At 46.5% G+C, this 20,041-nt stretch overlaps 8 protein-coding genes across 8 annotated transcripts; 4 read left to right on the top strand and 4 right to left on the bottom strand.

The window, feature by feature from the left end:
- Positions 1-11: 11 nt before the first annotated feature.
- On the bottom strand, positions 12-2,024 carry F4807DRAFT_71294 (uncharacterized protein). The gene is made up of 3 exons (XM_048003387.1): positions 1,617-2,024; positions 482-1,409; positions 12-422 (listed from the first exon to the last, which is right to left on the bottom strand). Exons 1-3 carry the CDS (start codon positions 1,709-1,711, stop codon positions 66-68), a joined length of 1,380 nt encoding a protein of 459 aa, XP_047854672.1. The 5' UTR covers positions 1,712-2,024; the 3' UTR covers positions 12-65.
- A 1,559-nt stretch (positions 2,025-3,583) lies between these two features.
- Positions 3,584-4,431, bottom strand: F4807DRAFT_459982 (uncharacterized protein; the record flags this gene model as incomplete). The annotated part of the gene is made up of 2 exons (XM_048001448.1): positions 3,584-3,695; positions 3,767-4,431. The coding sequence occupies 2 exons, from the start codon at positions 4,429-4,431 to the stop codon at positions 3,584-3,586; spliced, it is 777 nt and encodes a 258-aa protein (XP_047854671.1).
- Positions 4,432-5,593: 1,162 nt separating this feature from the next.
- F4807DRAFT_70994 (uncharacterized protein) lies at positions 5,594-7,111 on the top strand. The gene has a single exon (XM_048003384.1). The coding sequence runs from the start codon at positions 5,706-5,708 to the stop codon at positions 7,098-7,100; it is 1,395 nt and encodes a 464-aa protein (XP_047854670.1). The 5' UTR covers positions 5,594-5,705; the 3' UTR covers positions 7,101-7,111.
- Positions 7,112-7,783: 672 nt separating this feature from the next.
- Positions 7,784-9,848, top strand: F4807DRAFT_71046 (glycoside hydrolase). Its single transcript, XM_048003385.1, has 2 exons — positions 7,784-8,757; positions 8,812-9,848. Exons 1-2 carry the CDS (start codon positions 8,146-8,148, stop codon positions 9,604-9,606), a joined length of 1,407 nt encoding a protein of 468 aa, XP_047854669.1. The 5' UTR covers positions 7,784-8,145; the 3' UTR covers positions 9,607-9,848.
- Positions 9,699-11,563, bottom strand: F4807DRAFT_71187 (L-asparaginase). Its single transcript, XM_048003386.1, has one exon. It carries the CDS (start codon positions 10,895-10,897, stop codon positions 9,791-9,793), a length of 1,107 nt encoding a protein of 368 aa, XP_047854668.1. The 5' UTR covers positions 10,898-11,563; the 3' UTR covers positions 9,699-9,790.
- A 792-nt stretch (positions 11,564-12,355) lies between these two features.
- F4807DRAFT_459978 (uncharacterized protein) lies at positions 12,356-13,772 on the top strand (the record flags this gene model as incomplete). The annotated part of the gene is made up of 3 exons (XM_048001447.1): positions 12,356-12,730; positions 12,782-13,124; positions 13,183-13,772. The coding sequence occupies 3 exons, from the start codon at positions 12,356-12,358 to the stop codon at positions 13,770-13,772; spliced, it is 1,308 nt and encodes a 435-aa protein (XP_047854667.1).
- Positions 13,773-14,193: 421 nt separating this feature from the next.
- Positions 14,194-16,221, bottom strand: F4807DRAFT_459977 (uncharacterized protein; the record flags this gene model as incomplete). Its single annotated transcript, XM_048001446.1, has 5 exons — positions 14,194-14,324; positions 14,380-14,644; positions 14,710-15,267; positions 15,324-15,903; positions 15,959-16,221. The coding sequence occupies 5 exons, from the start codon at positions 16,219-16,221 to the stop codon at positions 14,194-14,196; spliced, it is 1,797 nt and encodes a 598-aa protein (XP_047854666.1).
- A 653-nt stretch (positions 16,222-16,874) lies between these two features.
- On the top strand, positions 16,875-19,603 carry F4807DRAFT_467271 (uncharacterized protein; the record flags this gene model as incomplete). Its single annotated transcript, XM_048002475.1, has 3 exons — positions 16,875-17,249; positions 17,296-17,635; positions 19,143-19,603. 3 exons carry the CDS (start codon positions 16,875-16,877, stop codon positions 19,601-19,603), a joined length of 1,176 nt encoding a protein of 391 aa, XP_047854665.1.
- Between the last annotated feature and the right edge of the window lie 438 nt (positions 19,604-20,041).

Raw genomic sequence — 20,041 nt, 5'->3', positions numbered from 1 at the left:
ATGCCCAATCGGTGTTGCTAGACCTGGACAATGACGAATCGAGCGTAGACTTGCTGATCCCCGTTCTAAATGATGCCCTCTAAATTCCAATCACCCCTTTGTGCTCTGTCGAGTACCTGGCGGCCTTTTTCTGTAAGGTCCGGAGTACCTCGCTTGTCGGTGACTTGGTCGAAGAACACGGGTTTCCAGGTTTCGTTCTTTTGCTCGCGTTCTCTGGCCTTCTGTCGTTGTTTTTCTTCGAGCTCTATCTTGACGTTAGTGGCCTTTGAGAATTGCTTCGATAATATAGCCTGGGTGACACCATCCCACAGGGTCAAGGACTCGTTTTCTGCTTGCTTCTCCTTCGGCGGTATCGCCTTGGGAGCCACAGTAAGAGGATTAAGGTCAATTATAGTGATTTGCTTTTCTGGTGGGTGAGAATCCTAAAATAAATGGTCAATGATACGCCGGAGTAGACATGTGAGAGGTGAAGTTAACTTACGACTGGTTTCGGACCTAGAGTGAACACGACTCTATCTTTCCATGCACCACCGAGCCTTGCCACAACATCTGAATCAGGCACATCCTTGATGCGAATTTTGTCATCCTTCTCTGGGTCATACTTAAAAATCACCCCTTCAACCTTATTTTGAGCTCGGCCAAGCCAGCCATCCTCGATGTAATGTAGGATCGCTTTTAATTTCGTCTTGGGGCAGGTAACATAAGCAGTGTCGCCGACGCTGACGCTCAGAGCACCACGAAGAATTCCACCTAGATGTGCGGCAGGATGTTTCAGCTGGTACGTCTCGTTATCCCTTTTCTCAAGGGTGATGAAAATTCCGAGATTGTGCTCTCCCGGGGACACTTTAATAGCGGTACCAGTGAATTTAGCACTAATCTGGTCAAACCCCCTCGCGTGCAGCCCCTTTTCGGGACAGCTGACGTAGAAGGCACTGACGGGAGGGTGGTGAGATGTTTGTTCGGTTAAGTATGATATCCTAACGGTGGGGCCAGTAGGGGTTGCGGCTGTCTGTAAGACAGATACAGTCGATGCTCCTTTCGGGTCACCGCCGTTATTCTTACTCGACTTGACGGAGGACGAGCTACTGGCATTACCACTGCTAGAAGCCGACAAATTCTTGGTATCTATTCGCGGTGCATTGTCCTCAGCTTCCCAGTTACACCTGAAGAATTCTCCTAAGCACGAGTTATAGGGCTTGCACGGCTTCCCCTTGACATATTTTAGATCCTTGGTAAACCAGAAACGCAGGACCTCGAGCATACGATCTAGGGGTTCGTCTGAAGTGCCTATCGCGGCAAATGCGCTAGGATTGTCAAGATAATTCCAATATTCTAGGTTGGGAGTCGGTTCGAGGAGCTGGGATGGAAGAGAGAAACGGACGGCCGCGAGATCTGCGACACCTATGAATCTAAGGATCACGGAACGTTAGTGATTCTATTTGATACTATCATAGTCATGCTCAAGGAGAATGTCGTTGTTTGTTGAGGTAGACATCGTTTATGTTCTCGGGGTAACTCCGATTCCGGACGAAGATCGATGTTGGCGGTGAGATGCACGTCGCCTTCGTCTTCGAAGTTTGCCTACAAAAAGGAAGTGCTAGGCGACTGCTACATACTTTCGTAAAATGGAGATGAAGGTCTTCAGTTTTGATCCTTCATTCTGAGGGATATCTTCGTTGATATGGGCGCTTGGTGGAGGGTTTGTAGACATGATGACGACTCGGCAAGGGATGGCGATACGAAACTCGCAGGATTCCTACTCGAACAGGCGGGCGATACAATACAATAATCAGAGTATTAAATACGATACAATAGACCCCCAAAGGCGGCTGAGTTACCCCAGCCGCGATAACCAGCTCACGATTTGCGTCTAATGATTTTGGGATGAGATAGCAGGGTGACGATGATAATTGTTTGACGATTCCGTTGTCGTGTATCCTGTACCCTGATGTAGGTTGTAATAAGGCGGAATTTACTATGTTAAATAGAAGAATAGAGGGTCTCGAAGGTGGGTTAGGTTGTTTTTTTGGAAGTTTTGGTAGGTTCTTAGCAGGCCAAGGTTGCATTAATGAATGGGTGGGTGACGTTAGTGCGATCGATAAGGACGGACAGACACGGATAAGGGGTTTTTTAGTGCCGGTACCTTGCTACGTACCTGGATAACCCGGATAGATAGCATCTGACCACTGACCAGCGACGATCCAACTACGCTACCGAATCTTATATACTAGAAACATCAGAACCACCCGAACTCAGTATCTTCGTGTCATGTGTATGTATGTAGGTAGGTATATACTTGTCCAGACAACCAAGATAAGCTTTTATGCTAAGAGTACTTTACGTGCGTTACTGTTCCTGTTCCACAAGACGACATGGGCGTTCGAAGTCTTGTTCTTAGCGTTCCATCAATCTGGATATTGCGGAGTAGAACTCAAGTTTCAAGGTTATGAACCTGTTTTAGCCAATGCCATTACGAACTGGAATATTTCCTAGTATTGAACCTTGAAGTTAGTCCAGATTGTAGTATCTAAAGTTTGTACATATCCATCTATTAGAATGGCATGAGCCACGCTTATCAGACTATACACTTGCGTCGGTTGTCACTGACAGTAAGCGATTGCATCACGTTATAGACAGAGGAATGCGCTAACGTCTCATGCGGATTGATGTATGCTATAACATGAGAAGGCTTGTCTTGCATGGACCAATCATTTGACCACGAGTCCCGAATACTACAACTCAATTGCTACAAGTATCCATGTTATACGGCATGCCAAGTACTGTGCCTATGGTTCTACGTAAGCAAAGTACCTAGTTCAGTACAGTCCGGCACCTGATTCCGAGTAACAGTCCGAGTCGGTGATTGCTAACGGGATGTTTGGAGTATTACAATTATTCATCTATCATGTACTCCTGGGCTAGCTTGGGGCGTCTCATTAAGATGATGTCATCGAAACCATCACATCCATGGATTGAGCTGAAAATAGCCTAAGGCACATACTTTATTTGGTCTGTGCAATAGGAGTACCTACCTACCTGGTATCTATGTGTTTATATTCAACGTTTACCTAACTTTAGGTTCGAATGAGATTTGATATCTGAGGCAGGAACATTCTAGAATGATTTCTTTTGCCGGTTTCGCCGTAGAAAAGGAGGTGATGTCAATTGATTTGCATCTAATTGTGGTCCTGTGAAGGTTCCTCACATACAGGTATGCATGTTCTCAAGTGCGAGATGCAAGCCCGAACCAATCATAAGTCAAGTTAAATATAATACTCCAACCTTGATTCGTCACAATTTGGGACTATTTCACACCTGAACATATATAGGTCATGTCAATTTCTATAATGTCTTTAGTGTCTTATATACTCGGAATTGTCTCATCTATGAATGTGTAATGGTCCGTTAGCTCGTGGGAATAAGTTGTGTGTTTCATTACCTCGGTCAGCTGTAAACGTCTAAATAACACGTCTAACCATATTTCAGCCCCCTCTAAAGTTATGCGCGTACTTCAACTACTTCAATTGTAAGCATCGTTTATCCTAACTCATCTTCGGGAAAGTTACTCCCACAATGCAATCTCCTAAGTTGTGACTGTGCGAAATTGGCTGATCTCGGACCGCCAAGTAATGGAGAACAGCCTACTCTCGGAATATCGGAACGGCTGGATCATAGCCACGAGCAGTTCGACGGTTCTAGTTCAGGTGTGAGATTCATCTTGTTGGCTTTTCGGGGCCGACTAGCGACATCTAATAAGGGAACTTACACGAGCGAAGCCACCATCGCCACAACCGGCGGCATAAGCCCCACGAACTGCCCCTCCCAGCTTGGATCGATGCCATGGCACGCGACAACCAGTAGAACCAACGTGATAACCCCCAGGACTGCATCATTGCAGGCAAATTGGATGCGCATTTTATCTCTGAAATCCCTTCCTGTTCTAGATCCCTCCTTTTCGCGCACGGGAATTGGGAAGAACGCGCAACTAAAGATGCTCGCTACGAAAGCGAAGATATTCCAGACCAGGATGATCCAGCAGAAGTCGAATAGAAGCTTGTAGATGCGGAGGTTCCACCCATCGCCGACGTCATTGTTTGCCTTGTCTATTGTGCATGCGGCGAACACGGTGTTGAAAAGACGGCAGAAGACGATAATTGGCAAACCACAATCACAGCTCCTTTTTCGAGAATATTTGATCGTACGAGTCCCCCATGAGTCAGTAGAATCGCGCATGTCAGCACGACCGAGGAGCGGTTCCCGGTCATCGGCAAAGGGAGGAGAACGCCCGCTTGATTCGGCAGGCGTGCGGGATAGCTGACTTTGCGGTGTAATCATGTTCGACCTAAGGGTTTTGACATTGTCGATGTTAAAATCAGGCCGCGCGTGTGGAGTGGCCTGGCCGGACTCTATACGTGGGTGAGAATGTGGCATGACGATGCTATGGAGTTCGATCGAAAGTCTTATTTAAAATACCCGGAGCCTTTTTGATTCAGCCTGTCGGCTATCTCGTCCACCAGAGAGAAATTTCGAGTTGAGGGTGGGATCAATCGCCTTTTGCTTCCGTAATTTTCTTTCCTGGGGACCAGGCTGTGCAGGTGATCGTCAGACCTCGACGCGCAACCAATTCCCACTTGCCAACCAATTCGGTGCGGGGGAGGCACGGCGGATTAGGCATCCAGATAGCACCCAATTGTACGGCTTCGTCCTTCTTCATGGTTGAGGAATCAAGCTGTTCTCGGGTTGAAATACCCCGGCCAAAAATTGAATATAAGTCGTCGCCGAAGAATACTTATTAGACTTCGATTCGCAGACTGAGACCTATGCGAGAAATGATATTGTCCCTAAAGGATATCGAGATCTGTGCCATCCTAATGTGGCAAATTCGATGTCATTGGTCATATCTGGTTTATGACAATGCAGGTCAGCCAGCTATCGGTAGCGATGATGCCCTGCATTTAAACCCGCATCTCGAACTATTGACAGAGGCGCAGCCCACAACTCGCACTGGCCTATAAGAACGTAAAAATATGTGTATACTAACGAGTTGATGGTAAGCAGTTTGCTCATGCTAATAGCGGCAGTACGATAATTGGCTGTATGGTTGAAAGTAAGACTATGCCCTAATGATTCGTTCAGCTCCGGGGTACTCAATTCTTACCCGTATGCAGCTGTGTGGACGAAGTAGAACATAACCTCAATCTGGGGGTGGATCGGCCCGTTGATTAAATGTTAAAATGGACGACATCGGGTTTAAAAACGGCGTGAAGCAACTATTATGGTACGTCTCTGACGGCGATGACACAACAGACAGTGGAGCGCGGCTCTCCTCGGACGGTCCCCGTCCCTGGTTGAAGGCAACCTACTAATGCGATGCGAACGATACATTGTCCAATAACCAGGAGCCAAGATCATAGTCACCAGAACATATATGCATGAAGAGCACTGTAGTGCTCTGCACAATATCGAGCGGAGCCGCATCATTAAATGCCGGCTCTCACCTAGAGTCCCGCGAGCTAGATTGAGATGTTGTCGATTTCCCGCACCTATTTTCTCGCTGAGTCTGCACCATCATAAACTATGGTCGTTATGATGGACTGATTTAGCTTCATATGAATAGGATAGCGTCACGTGGTATGTTTTGACGATGCTCAAAGCATGGACCTAGTCACGGTGACTGCTAGCAAGGCGTTTATTGTCACAAAACGATGGGCCGGTCTGGATACGAGACTACAAACATATGGTCAGCTGAAGAACCCGAAACGCCATTCTCGATCTGTTCCGCCGATACACCTGAAATCGAAGAAGAGCACCCATTATTTAAGTTGAAGGATTTATTCCTGCATGTGGCCATGGAGGCTTATATGCAGGTCAACGAGCGGGGGCGTCAGCAAAATGAGACTATGGAAGCAATTGAAGGTAATATAGAGATATCGATCGAATCAGTTGACCAAGAGCATGACACGAATGACCGTCCGCGAAAACGTGGGCGCTTGTCAGATTGCGCCTCAACTGTTGCCGGGGAAAAGAAAAGTCAGAGGGCTAGTACTAGGCGGCGAACACAGGATCGACGACTCTGGCTTGCTTGTCCGTATGCGAAAAAGGATCCAGTACGGTATCGACGCTGCTACGGGTACTTCCTTGGCAGAGTCCGCGATGTTAAGCAACACCTAACACGTTGCCATCGTAAACCGATATGTTGTCCAATCTGTAACGAGATATTTGACGACGAAGATGAAAAGGATGTTCATATACGATCGCAGAGCTGTGCTCGCCGCCCTTCTATCAAGATAGAAGGTATCTCGGAGAAGCAGAAGAAGGAACTTGGCCATAGGCTATCTTCGAAGCTTCCGGAGGATCAACAGTGGTTTGCCGTCTGGGATACCCTTTTCTCTCCGCATCCTCGACCTAAGACACCATACCGCGATAGAGAATTGTCGGAGGATTTATGCGTCTTCCAGGATTTCATGACAGCCCGAGGGCCAACTCTTTTAGCCGATTTTCTGGAAACTAAAGGAGTGACGACTTCAAATCTTCCTAACGAAGAAAGGGATTTGGAAAGTTTCAACAAGGAAATACTTGGGGAAGGGTTGCAACTTATCATTGACCAATGGACAGCGGACAGCGCGACAGCGATCGAACAAAGGAGCGCCACCCAGAGCCTTCGATCATCGCCGACTGTTGACTCGGGCATTGCGTTGCAAATCGGTTGCCCTAAGACGATAGAAAGGCACAAAACAGAAAATCCATCTGGAAGCGACTTCATTAATTCTAGCTCGGATGACAAGAAACGTCTTAAAGATAACGCTCGGAACACGCATAGTGCCTCCGGTATGGCAGGAAATGCAGGGAATACGGAGAAGGGGACGGCCACATTTCAGGCTCATGATGGACCCGGACATCATACCCAGTCCATCATGGATTGGACCACAAACCCGTCAGAGGACTTCTCGATGGATTCTTTCCAAAATCGCACAGAAATATCCAACTCTTTAGATATGTCGCAATTCGCAGTGATTCCGGACTATGCCGAGGCAACCATCTTCCCTGCACCAGCCGGAGCTTCGGACCTACTGAATTTCGACATAGAATGGCCACCCTGACGAGACTCATCCTACTCACGTTTCACATCTGACTTGAAACCCGCTCAAATGCCATCTCAAAAGTTGGAATAGCCCGTCCGGGAATCTGTAAATGGTCCTTGGGTTTTCGCGGACTCATTTCCGGGAGGCCATAGATGCTGCCTCTGCTGTTCCAGCTCTTCCTCCGAAACTCGTCTGCCATGCAGTGCGAATGAAATAGGAAGGGAAGTCTGGTATAGCGTATGTATATGCTTCTTCCAGCAAGTTCAAGCTCCTGCTAATTTGCGTCAAGTGTTATGAATATGTCCCGTACAACCTTACATACAAAGAACTCGGTTCATACTGCTGTAGTCACGGATTATGTCCTAGTTGAACATCGGTCGTTTGGAATCCCTGGACACCAAACCCGGCTACGGAACCGCGATGATTATCAGGTGAAAGGACGATATTAATTATATTCATCGGTCGCATTTAATAGATAGTTAAACATGGCCTAGGATACGAAGAATTGAAGAAGTTGGAATGTAAAGGATAAAAGTGCCCCACTTGAAAATCGAAAGGCGAATTTAAGAAAAACAGCCGTAAACGCTAGATCTGCTTAAGTAAGCCACATCATTTGATTTGTTGGTTTTAACTTTTGCTGCGTTAAGTCGCTAGTTTCGTTTCACTAATACGGGTATAACACTCTAGTAGGCTTTGTTCAATGAAACTCAATAGTTTATTACCTCTCAGTCAATTCGGTATTATATGTCCATGAACTCAAGTGGTGGATGAAGGCGTCGAAGGACGATACGAGCTACGCGTCACTGATGTTCCCAAGATCAGGGGATCTACGGAATGGTAGCGCTCGCTACCACCAACCCCACTGAAAACCGCGAACCAACATCCAATAGAATAAGCTACAGAGAGCATGTTGCCATGCTTGGCTCTGTAAATACGAAACACTGCCCGCCCGCTGAAACTTTTATGCGTTGGTGGCCAGACAATACAAATCAATATCTAACTTGGAACATCGTTCGAACTTGAACTTGACAATTTCATCTTTAATACCCGTCACTCGCTTAGCATGGCAAAATTTGGACAACGGTACTGGCTGCCAGTCCTTCTCACGATCGCCGGGACACTCGCTTGGTCAAATGAGCCGAGAGCGACGTGGCCGAACGGGCCGTTCGTCACCTCGGGCCGGTGGATTAAGGATGCATCCGGCACAATCGTCACCTACGTAGGGGCCAACTGGCCGGGTTCGCTCGACACAATGATTCCCGAGGGTCTGCAGTACCAATCTGTGGAATCGATAGTCCTTCGGATGGCGGGCTTGGGCATGAATGCCGTGCGGCTTACTTACGCGACCGAGATGGTTGATGAATATTACGAAAATGGGCAGACGGATATCACGGTTCAAAAGGCTCTTACCGATGTCCTGGGTCAAGATAATGGGAGCTCGGTTTTCAAGAAGATTCTCACTAATAACCCGACTTTCAACGAGACAATTACGAGGTTGCAGGTGTATGATGCTATTGCGGCGGCATGTGCGAAGCACGGAATTTACGTTCACTTGGATAACCACATTTCAAAAGCGGGCTGGTGTTGCAGCCCTCTCGATGGGAACGCTTGGTGGGGAGACCAGTACTTTAGTGTTGCTAACTGGACTCGAGGCTTGTCTTTCATGGCCACACATGTCTGTATATTCCTATCGTGGCATATGATGAACCAGAATGCTGATATTGACTAGGGAAAATCATGGTCGAATCTCATGTCCATGTCATTGCGAAACGAACTTCGCTCACCGCTGAGCAATTTCACGTTCGCAAGTGAAAATTACAACTGGGAGGAGTGGTATAAGTACGTGAAAGAGGGTGCTGATGCCATCCACAGCGCCAACGGCGATGTTCTGATATTCCTGTCTGGCCTGAATTCAGATCAGGATCTAAGTGTCGTGGTCAATGGCACGGCACTCACGCCGGGATCCGCCACCTTTAACTCGGATGACTTTTCAGGTTACGCCGACAAGCTAGTGCTCGAGTTGCACGCGTACGACAACATCTTCGGACCCGGCCCGAGCGACTGCAATACAGTGGGGACCGAGCTGTCTGATGATGGATTCGTGGCCTTGACGAGCGATGCTAAGAACGAGTTTCCGGTAGTCTTGACAGAATTCGGCCTTGAACAGAACTCAACGGCAGCACAGGATCCCTACGTCAAATGTCTATTAAATTACACCTCTACCAAGAACGCTGGTTGGATGATCTGGCAGATCGGCGGAAGCTACTACATTCGTGAGGGTACACAGGATCGCGATGAGACTTGGGGTTTGTTGAACCACGACTGGTCGGATTGGAGGGCGTCGGATTTTGTCAACGGCTCCTTGGCCCCTGCGGTGAAGAGCACCGTCAACATTAACCCCGACTCGATTTCGGCCGCTGGCACGTCGGATACGAAATCCGAAGGCACGAGAATGAAGTCAATCCTCACTTCAGGACTCAACGCTGCGATATTCATAATTGGTCTAACATTGATGTTTTACTAGAATGATACGATACTTAATTGGATAGACTCGGTTACATCAGCAATTTAGATCACAATAGATACGGCGTTACTGGCAATACGGCATTCCAACAAATCATAGGTATCATTTCTTGGCGCAGGCATCAGTTTATATCAATCGAATCTATTATCATTATTCATTATTGAATGGTGATCATTTCTATCGTCTATCCATAATACTCGAAAATAGTCTTCAGCTGGGCCTCGCCGTATCCGGCATGCAGAGCCAACTGCAGCATGATACGCGCCTTCTGGGGGTTCAAGAAGCCGCCGCCAATTCCGAAGGTTCCGGTCGGCTCGACGTAGCCGTCCATCGTCCTCCGCGAGTAGATCACGGGCGTGCCGTTGGTCTTGATGAGCTCCTCGATAACATCGTTTCCGTCATCGGTCCAGCCTCCCGCTCCCATGCCCGCAAGCACGAGGCCCTTCGCGCCCTCCGCCACGGCAGCCTTGGCCAAGTTGGGGTTCAGCGCCTGGTACCCGTAGATGATGTCGACCTGGGGCAGCTCGGCGGCGCTCTTGACGCCCGAGAGGTCGAAGTACGGCTTGTCCAGCGGCAGCGCCGGGTGGTAGTAGAACTTGGGCTTGATGTTGATGAAGAAGCCGAGGAAGCCCTGCTCGGTGGCCTTGAAGGTGTCGAGCGCGTTCGCGTTGGTCTTGGTGGTGAAGAACGCGTTGCCGATGCGGTCGTTGAGCACGATCATGGCACCTCGGCCCTTCGCCGCCGGGTCCGCGGCCAGCGTCACGGCCTCGAGCAGGTTGATGGGGCCGTCGGCGCTGATGGCGGTCGAGGGGCGCATGGCGCCGACGAAGACGACCGGCTTCTCGGACCGGATGGTCAGGTCGAGGAAGAAGGCGGATTCCTCGAGGGTGTCGGTGCCGTGCGTGATGACGACGCCCTGGCAGTAGGGGCTGTCGAGCTCCTTCTGCACGAGCTGCGTCAGGTTGAGCAGGATCGCGGGCGTGATGCTCTCGGACCCGACGTTGGCTACCTGCACGCCCTGCACGTTGGATATATTCACGATCTCCGGCACGGCTTCGAGCAGCGACGCGATGCTGACTGCGCCGGCCTGGTATCCCGTTGTTTGGCCGCTAGAGCTTGCCGACCCGGCAATCGTTCCGCCGGTTGCGAAGATCGTCACATTGGGTAGGCTGGCGTTGTAGGTGACGGTATCGTCCCGAACGACGAGAAGAGGTTTCGCAGGAGGGGGCAGGGGCGATCCTAGGGCGTAGGATGCCGTGCAGACGAGAGATAGGAACTTGAATGACACCATCGTGAATTGAAGCAATGGGGTACCGCTTGAAGTGCAATGAACCGCGCCTGGTGAGTAAGAACCTGTTTCACCTACCTAGATAGGATATGCGCCTTGGCTTATATAGGGGGCGCATATCGAGGACAGGCACCTTATCAATGCATGGCTACTATGTAATACGGGATTGTCATTTTTCGTGATTTCAAGGCGCCTGGGCACGTTTCTTGGAGGGCGCGCACATGGCCATTGGGCTTAGCTCTGCCATTCGGGCATGATTTCCAAGAAAAGGTTGGAAATCGTCATATCAAAGCATATCATAGCATATCGGCGCGGCCGAATCGAGTTAAGATAGTAGTTGGGCGATGCCTGGATTCCCTTATCTCGAGTTTCGCTTGGGATTGCTAAGATGCTAATGTCAGCGCGACCCGCGCTTTACCGTTTTCGAGGCCGGCCGCTCCCGATATGCAGATAACGGCATCGTTAGGCTGGTTGGCTACCAGTGGCACGGATGCTACTTACAGGGGACTCCGCAGTCGAACCGGAGTCCGGGGATGATCTTCATAACACATCCATGTCCGTTTGACTTCCTATCTCCTGCCAAGGCGACGCTCGGGATGGACAGTAAGCTTTCGGGAACCAATCAGATAGCGCTACAGAATCTAGGAGACTCGTACTTCGCTACTTATGTAGGTACACAATCGTGATTGTTTTAGTATGTTATTCCCTAGGCTAGTTTCTAGTTCAAAGAAAATCGTTCTAGAATACTCAGCCTCAACGGGTGGGGGACATCAGATATTAGTCTGATTCATACTGCGATTCATACTGCCTACCTGATATCCATAAGTCACATTATCTTATATGGATAGCAGGAATGCCATTTTACTCACGAAAAATATTTGATTAAGGCAAAATTAGTCCACCAAATTAACTATCCCCATCGCTCCAGAGCTATTTACGTGAATATGTACTATCTAGCTTTGTTTGTGACAGCTAAGCTCATACAACACACCACTTGGTGACTCCATAATCCGCAGGGGCGGTGTCATACCACCAGGCAAACAGACAGGTTAGTTTTTTTTCTTCTTGACAATAATCGTTGTCTGTTTGTAAATACCTGTTCTCAGATATCACGCTTTGCCGCCAGACTAGGACGCCCAAGGAGCTAGGAGTGCTAGATTCCTTTATCAAAATACATAGTTCATTTATGACTACCAATGTCTCTTTGTAAAGGGATATACATCTGTAGAGGACAAAGAAAGTGAGATCATCTGTATACCAAGGAGGTATGCATTAACAAATACATTGATAGCAAAGCTCCAGTGAAGTATATGAACATGTTTATCACAATAGGATATATAAAAAGGACAGAAAAGCATCACATATATCATACCTATCTGATCAGATCAACTCCTAATAGTTTTACACCTATCACTTATTACGATACCACATCCGATACCACATCCGGTCAGATTACGAAAAATGGATCAACAAGCAAATGATGCGAGATCTATACAAGATCCTAAACTTCTTGCGGATATGCTAGATGAGAGGGATAAACTACTAGATATTAGTTTTCGTGCGGTTACTAAGTTGAAACAGAGGATCAAAAACCTACAAGAGGGGAATAGAGGGTCGAACCAAAGGCCCAAAGGAGTGAGCCAAACGGACGCTCAACATACTCAACTGGGGGAAGCAAATCGCAAATTGAGGGAAGAGAAGAAGATGCTGGATGAAAGAGTAGCTACTCTTTCCAACCAGGTCGCGCAGCTTCAATCTGACGTTAGGGAGCGCGAGACCCAGATATTCAGTCTTCAACCTTTTCGCATCGAAATCTCACAAGATGAAGCAAAACAAGTAAGTTAAGTGTCTTTTATCAACTGTAAGGCGAAGCTAACACATATTTAGAGCTACGATGTCATTATTAGAGATATTAATGCGTTTATTGACGATTGGTTGAATCCACTCCAAAGGGATAGCAAGCTGCAAAACGAGTCTGTTCTCCGGGCTAAAAGGAATGGGCAGGATAGCAGGGACTTTAGGGAATACTTCATCAAGTACAAAGATCTCCACGACATAGTACTTAATTTCCCCAATCTTGATGTGGATAATGAGATCCTTACCTCCTATGTCGCCAGATTCATCATTGAAATGGTATTTGAAAAGGGGTTCTCCGCCATTCATCCTGAGTGCGCCCGCATGCTAGATCTCGTGGAATACTCTATGAGAAATAGTACTAACCCAGTGTCAGGTAAGTAAATATCCCATTTTTTCCCTTCGTGAGGTGAAATACTAACAGTATTTTTTAGATGAATATACCACAATGTCTTGGAGAGCCCAAACCAGTTTTGCTATGCTCGCGATCCCAGAAGTCGAACAGGCACAACGCGAATCTAGAGACCAGCTTACGAATACTCTAGCACATTTGTTGGGGTTCATGTTCGACGAAAAAGACCGCGAGGCCTTTACAAATTCGATCGCGACCAGTATAATTGATCCGGCCCTTAAATTTCAAGCGCGGTTACTTTGTTCGACCAGCGAACGTTTTTCCTTCGGAGTACATACGGAGGCTCGTGCTGGGCAGAATTTTCAAGGCGAAATGTCCAATCTAAGAAACCTCGATTGCCTAAACGTAGCTGCGAATTTCCGTAAATTCGACGTCGATAAGCTGAATCCCATACCACATATAGGGCAACTTCAGAGGGAGCTTTACATGGCGTGTTCACTCCACCCAGCGTTGTTCGCGACCCGGGTTAGTAGCAGCTCCTCGAACAAGCCTATTCTCATATCCAAAGAACAGATGCTAGTGTCCTACCAACGAAGCAGAAATGGCAAAGATCTAATGTCAACAACAAGGGGCGGTTCAGCATCGTTGCTCTATAAAATCCTTAACGCTTAATAAGGCCTTAATCTTGGAGTTCTTAAGGAAAATTGGATAAACTTATAGCTATACTTGTGTATATTGCTGACTCATTGGAGTTGTCGGTTGGATGATATGTCATTGGCGCCGAAATCAGGCATATATGCGACAAATATAGAAATTTACCTTAAGGGGCAAACTCGTGATAGTTCTAGTATGTTATTCTCTACCTAGACTAAGTAGTTTTTAGTTCGAAGAAAGTCCTTTTAGAATACTCAGCTCCAATAAGTAGAAACACCGGATAGTATACTTGATAAATCACATTCTCTTAGATCGTAGACATATCATTTCACATGCGAAAAAAAGGATCAAGATAACAGTAGTCTATTCTATTGGATATTCCAATCACTCACAAAGTCTATCTAGCTCTCTACAGTGGCTAGACCCATGCGTCTTAAATCTACACATACTCCGCAGTTACGGTGCCATGTCGCTGGCCTAATGGGACTGTTAGCAATGGACTAAAGACCTCAGGTGGTGAGGAATACTTGCCTTTGTAGATGAGAGTATATTCGGTCGAAGCAGACTGGTCTAAAATTTGTCAGTCTCACCATGCTATTATCAACGTAGACAAGATAAAACGTACAGATCGATTCAATCTGGTATTCAAGCTGATAATACATCATTTCATCGACTCCCAATGTCTTTTCTAATTCGTTCTCAGGAATGTGATGAAGGTTTGCGGTCACACGGCAGAGAAGCTTTACGTTCTTGTCTTTTGATAATGGTGCTACGCTGGACACCTGGTCAGAGTAGATGTTTGATGTAATTGAGTTGGGCCGGCCAAGAACTACCGGCTGTGCATGATAATATGTCCGTAGGAAGGGTTCATTTTCCGAGACGGGTTCGCCCTGTTATAATTAAGTTTGTAAGCCAGAGAATCAAGTGTTCATGGGACATCTCGTGCCGAACATACTCGTTTGATGATCCAATCCATTACCTTCACTCTCCAGCAGCCTGTCAAACCATCCCAGTACTTTCTTGAGCGTAATGATTCGTGTTTGCGAGGATCAAATGGTCTCCCGCACGAATAGCCGTAGTGCTTTCGAGCAGTTCTTGTCTTGACGATTGGCACGTCGTAATTTACCGGGTTGGCTAGAGATAGGCCTTTCATCACAGCACCTCTGACAATTGAAGCCCAGGAGTTTGGAGGCTGTAAAACTTCAATTTCATTTACGATGGAGGAGTCCTCTCGAACCGCAACTTGTATTCTCTCTCTGAGATATATAGAGGCGCCGTAACCGCCAACTAGAAGGATCTTCTGAATAGGTACAGCGGCCATAGCTATTTGATCTTTCACTAACTGGATGATTTTTATCATGTCAGGCTCGAAGAATAAGTGTACTTCGTCGGCCTTGAGTGTAAGACGACCTGTTCGATGGATCCCTACGTCTGGATTAAGACCCAATCCTGGAACAGGTACGTAGAATTCTCTGTTTCGTGCTAAAGCGCTCATGTCGAATTTACGTTTCACCTTGTTTTGATAGGTTAGCGAATCTTAAGAAGTTCATGTGGGAAAATACGACTTACGTCCCCCTCGAAATTTTCGACGGCTCCGTGTAATACTTCATCGTCCCAGCCATCCTCGCGTCCAAGCCTGGACGTCAGAAACTGGATAAATCGATCATTGAGACGTGACGAGCCGCAGAAATCGCCAGTCCCCTCAGTAGCTTCGGCAACCTCAAGTCCCGGGAAGAGGGAAGTGATGGTATAAGTAATAAGGTCTACTGTGCCACCACCAGCATCAACAACTACAAAAGAGTCGTTGACTCTCAGGTCGTGGTTATTGAGATCTCGGAGCGCGGCAGTGGCGGCAGCTTCGGGCTCCGAGAAAAGGGTTGTCAAATGATCTTTAGGAAGATTAGGAATTCGCTCGAATGCTTTAGTCGTTCTTTGTCTGGCTGCCTCTCCCCAAATAGCCGGGACAGTTAAGACAAAATGAAGGGTACTGTTGTGAAGCAGGCCATTTCCGATTTGTCTTTGCATAACTTTCATAAAGTACTCAAAGACTCCCGCAAGGTAATCAGTAATGTTTTGGTCAACATTGTCAAAGTCGAGGGATTTTCCGATCACATCAACAGAATTTCTATACCGATCAATCTCAAGTCCACTGTAAGCATATATCAGTTAAATCCATAGGCTGTAAAGGCATTGTCATATCTCACAGCTTGAATAATGACAAGATATCTCGTGGTTGGGCGTCATCAGGGATTTGAAAGCCCCACTCAATTTCGCCGCTATCCAGATATCTCAACTTCGTGGGAGCTTTGGGGGAGCTTGACCCTCCTTGGCTCTCACGACTACTCGGCCAGTCATTAATTAATACTTGTTGTCCGTTGTTTCTTTCGCTTTCAGCCCATCCGATACCCGTGAAAGTGGTACCGAAATCAATGCCAACAATTATCCTACGGCGATCTGAGGCATCCATTGTGCTAGAATAATAACGATGTTCCTAATAAGTGTGTTGACCTCTGTTACGAACTTGAACTTGTTCTCCTTCAGCTACGATGGCAGAAGCTGTGGTAGTTTAAATAACGTTGATGGTTCTAGGAAATGCCTTAGAGAAGGTCCCCGAATCAACTATTCCGCCTGTCTCAAGATAAAGCTTGTTTGTTTTGATAGTCTCACGATATGAATCACAAGTGCCTTGCAAATCGATATACCATGTAAGACTTACATAGGTAGGTAGGTAATTAGGCTGAGATATCTAAGAAGCTAAGGATATTAGATCTTGCCTAGGTTAGTGATTCTTTTGTCAAGGGGTGCACGTTTTGTAGTGAAATTTCTGGGGTAAATAGAAGCTGAGTTAATATCCTTTGTAGTATCACATCATGTAAATTATAAGTGAAACTGGTCAATATGAATACGAATAAGAATATCTTTCAACAGAAAGAACGATGCTGAAGCTTCCGTAGAGTTGCAGGCCGATTCCACAAAACTATGTGGGTAGATACATGTTGCTATGAAGTACCTATATATGAAGGTAAAAAGGCACCCCTGTAGCTTTCAAGGCCTCGAGATTCATGATACGCCAATCAGTAACCTCATACTACCTAGTTGTGCCACTATTGCGTGCTCGCGATGTCTTTTCTCCATCGGCTTAGACGATTGGTACGGACCAATGAAAAGCGAATGATCAAAATCGTCAAGAAGCAATCTAGCGTCGCTACTCTAGTTATCGACTTGCTTGAAGAGAGAGATGAACAGGCCAAAGTTTCTTCTAGCAAGATTCAGCAGCTAGAACAGAGGAACAAAGAGCTGGAGGAGAGGTTAGAAACGAATCAAGCGGAGGTTCAATCTGTTCAGATAAAGGGGTTGAAGCAAGAAACGGATAGAAAAATAGACTCTCTTCTTAAAGAGAACGCGCAGCTTCGCTCTGAGGTTGGGGAAAGAGAGTCTCAAATATTCAGTCTCCAACCCTATCGCCAAGAGCTCACAACAGATGAAGCAAGAACTGTAAGTGTTTATAATTGACTATAAGACGAAACTAAACGCCCCTTAGGAATACAAAAATCTTGTTTCTAGTATCAGGGGCTTTGTCGAGAACTGGACGAGTTCGCTTCTCCGAAATCCTGAGATCCAAAAAAAGTCTCTTTCATGGGCTAAAAATCACAGAGATAATATAAGTCACTTTGGGGGGCGTCTTGCCAGATGGAAAGATCTCTACGACACAGCACGCATGACCAATATCGATATCGATCAGGAAATTCTCATTGCATTTATCCTAAGATTCCTACAAGAGACCTTATTCAAACGGAGATTGACATCTCTTCATCCTGATATGGATAGCATGATGGATTTTGTTGACAACTCTATGCGCAAGAGTGTAGATCCAAAGCCAGGTAGGAAATCTAGTTTCCCATTCAGAACGAAAGATTAATGGCAGTGTCAGATGAATATGCCATAAAGTCTTGGAGAGCCCAAACGAGTCTTGCTATGGTCACAGACCCAACAATTCTCCAGCATCGAAATGCATGTGGCCATAGGCTTTCCACTGAATTGGCATACCTATTGGGGTTTATTGTACAAGATAAAGACCGCGAAGCTTTCATAATATCTATCGAGGTCGAAGTAATTAGTTTGGCTTTGAAACTCCAAGAAAAGGTTTTTACTTCGACCAATGACTTCTTCATGATGACACATACACGGGCTCAATCTGGACATGGGTTTGAAGGCAAGCTACAACATCTACGGGACCTAGAATGCACGAATATCGCTGCGAATATGCGTAAATTCAATGTTGACAAGTTGGGCAGTATTCAAAATATGGAGCAACTCCGAAGGGAGCTTTATATCATATGTTCGCTCTGTCCAGCTTTGCTTGTGGTCCAAACCGGTCGGGGCCATTCCCCAGAAGAGCCTTCTATTGTATCTAAGGAGGGGATATTGGTGGCCTGGAAACTAGGTGAGAGAGGTGATGAGTCGTTGTCAAAGCTAAAGCATGATTCAGGCTCATGGCTTTATAGAATTCTTGGCACATTATAACACTCCGATCTCAAGATTCTCCATCCATGATAGTGGGACTGGTGGATAGATTTAGGGTGCTGTCAACTTATCAGAGTTGTGAGTTAGAGCAGGTAAGGCGAGGAGGAGGTATTTCGTGCCATGTTCGGTTGTCGAGGCATTTTCTCAGATACTATTTGGTACATAGATTAGTACCTCCAAAAGAATGTACCAAAACCTTCCAGGGGATCAACTAACATTGCGTTTCATTCTAATTTGAATTGATACCTAGTTCTTCGAGTATCCATGCCTCAAAAGAGTGAGTGTTTGTCTAGACACTACCTATGTCTGAAATTATATTTAAGTCATTATTCCCGTGTCTGGGTATTCTATAGGTAAGTTTTAATCATCAAATTGATTAGCCTTAATATTCACGATTCGGCATTCAATCAAGAGTATTGATATATGGATGAGCGATTCAACAAGATGGCCTGTAGTAATGTTGCGGAATGCTCCGCATGCTTCGAGACCAAATCGTTAGCTGAATTTCAACGAACTCCGTTGACGGAGAAATGCGACCATGTCTCAAGCTTATGCCTTGCTTGCGTTTCATTGTCTATTAACTCTCAGATTCGGGATATGGTCTTAGAACAAATTAGTTGTCCCGAGTGCAAGGAGGAATTGGGATATACCGAGATCCAAAGGTTTGCCAAAAAGGAGTTATTTTCCCAGTAAGTTCCACGTACTACCCGGAGATTCTATCCCCTTTATAACTTCATGATAATAATCCACCTAGATACCACTCGCGCGCAATTGATAGGCTTATCTCAAAGGCCAATAATTTCATTTGGTGTCCACTTGGATGTGGCTTAGGATTGATTCACTATGCTGGAAATGAACATCCAGTCGTCTACTGCCCCAAGGATAACCGTCAATTTTGCTTCCGCCATAGAGTCCCTTGGCATAGTGATTATACCTGTGATGAATACGACGCATTCCTCCAAGATCCAGAACACTTCCGTAGCGAAGCTCAGAAACAGAGAGGTATCTACCGGACTCAAGAACTCAGTAGGAAAAGATCCCGCCAAGAATACGAGGAAGCCGAAGAGCGGTTCACCCAAAGTTTGCTAAGAGAAGAAGAGGCTGCCGAGGCTCGCAGAAGAGCTCGCCAGCGACGCATAGAGGAGGAACGCAGGCTAGCCGAAGAAAGGGCTCGACTAGTGGAACAGGAGAGAAGAGCCCAAGAGGCTTTGCAACACCAGGCGCGGCTAAGAAACGAGGAGACTGCAACGAACAAGAGCCTCCATCAACTCACTAAACGCTGCCCAAGCTGTGGAATCCGTATTCAAAAGAATGGGGGTTGGTGAGTGATATCTAAAACGTGAATTCTTATTATGTGGTTTTGCTAATAAGTTGTGTTCTCATTATAGTAACCATATGATATGTAGGATTTAGGTCATCGCCTTATGCCGAATGCATGTGCTAATACTGGTGTCGGTCTAGGTTTACATTGTGGACGTGACTTCAATTGGTCAGAGGCTTCTCGGTAGTATTCCGACATTTACCTATGTATTTGGAGGGTCCCTCGAGAATATGTGACCCTTACTTATAGTTCGAGGGGCTTTGATTTCAGGGGTTGGGCACGTAGCTGATCACCGTGTCACAGAGTGAGAGACAGTAACAGGTAGATCGCTGTAACTGAGTCCACTAGGTACAGACCTAGCAGAATTGTAACGCTTGGCTTTCTCTAAAATCCCTAAGGGCTTTTGCCCCTTTTGAATTACCTCGAATGGCTATCAAAGAAG

Source organism: Annulohypoxylon truncatum (genome assembly GCF_022578515.1).
Source record: "Annulohypoxylon truncatum strain CBS 140777 unplaced genomic scaffold F4807scaffold_14, whole genome shotgun sequence".
Lineage (NCBI taxonomy): Eukaryota > Fungi > Ascomycota > Sordariomycetes > Xylariales > Hypoxylaceae > Annulohypoxylon > Annulohypoxylon truncatum.
Note: the sequence above shows the minus strand (reverse complement) of the source record. Positions and strands in the feature narration are given on the sequence as shown.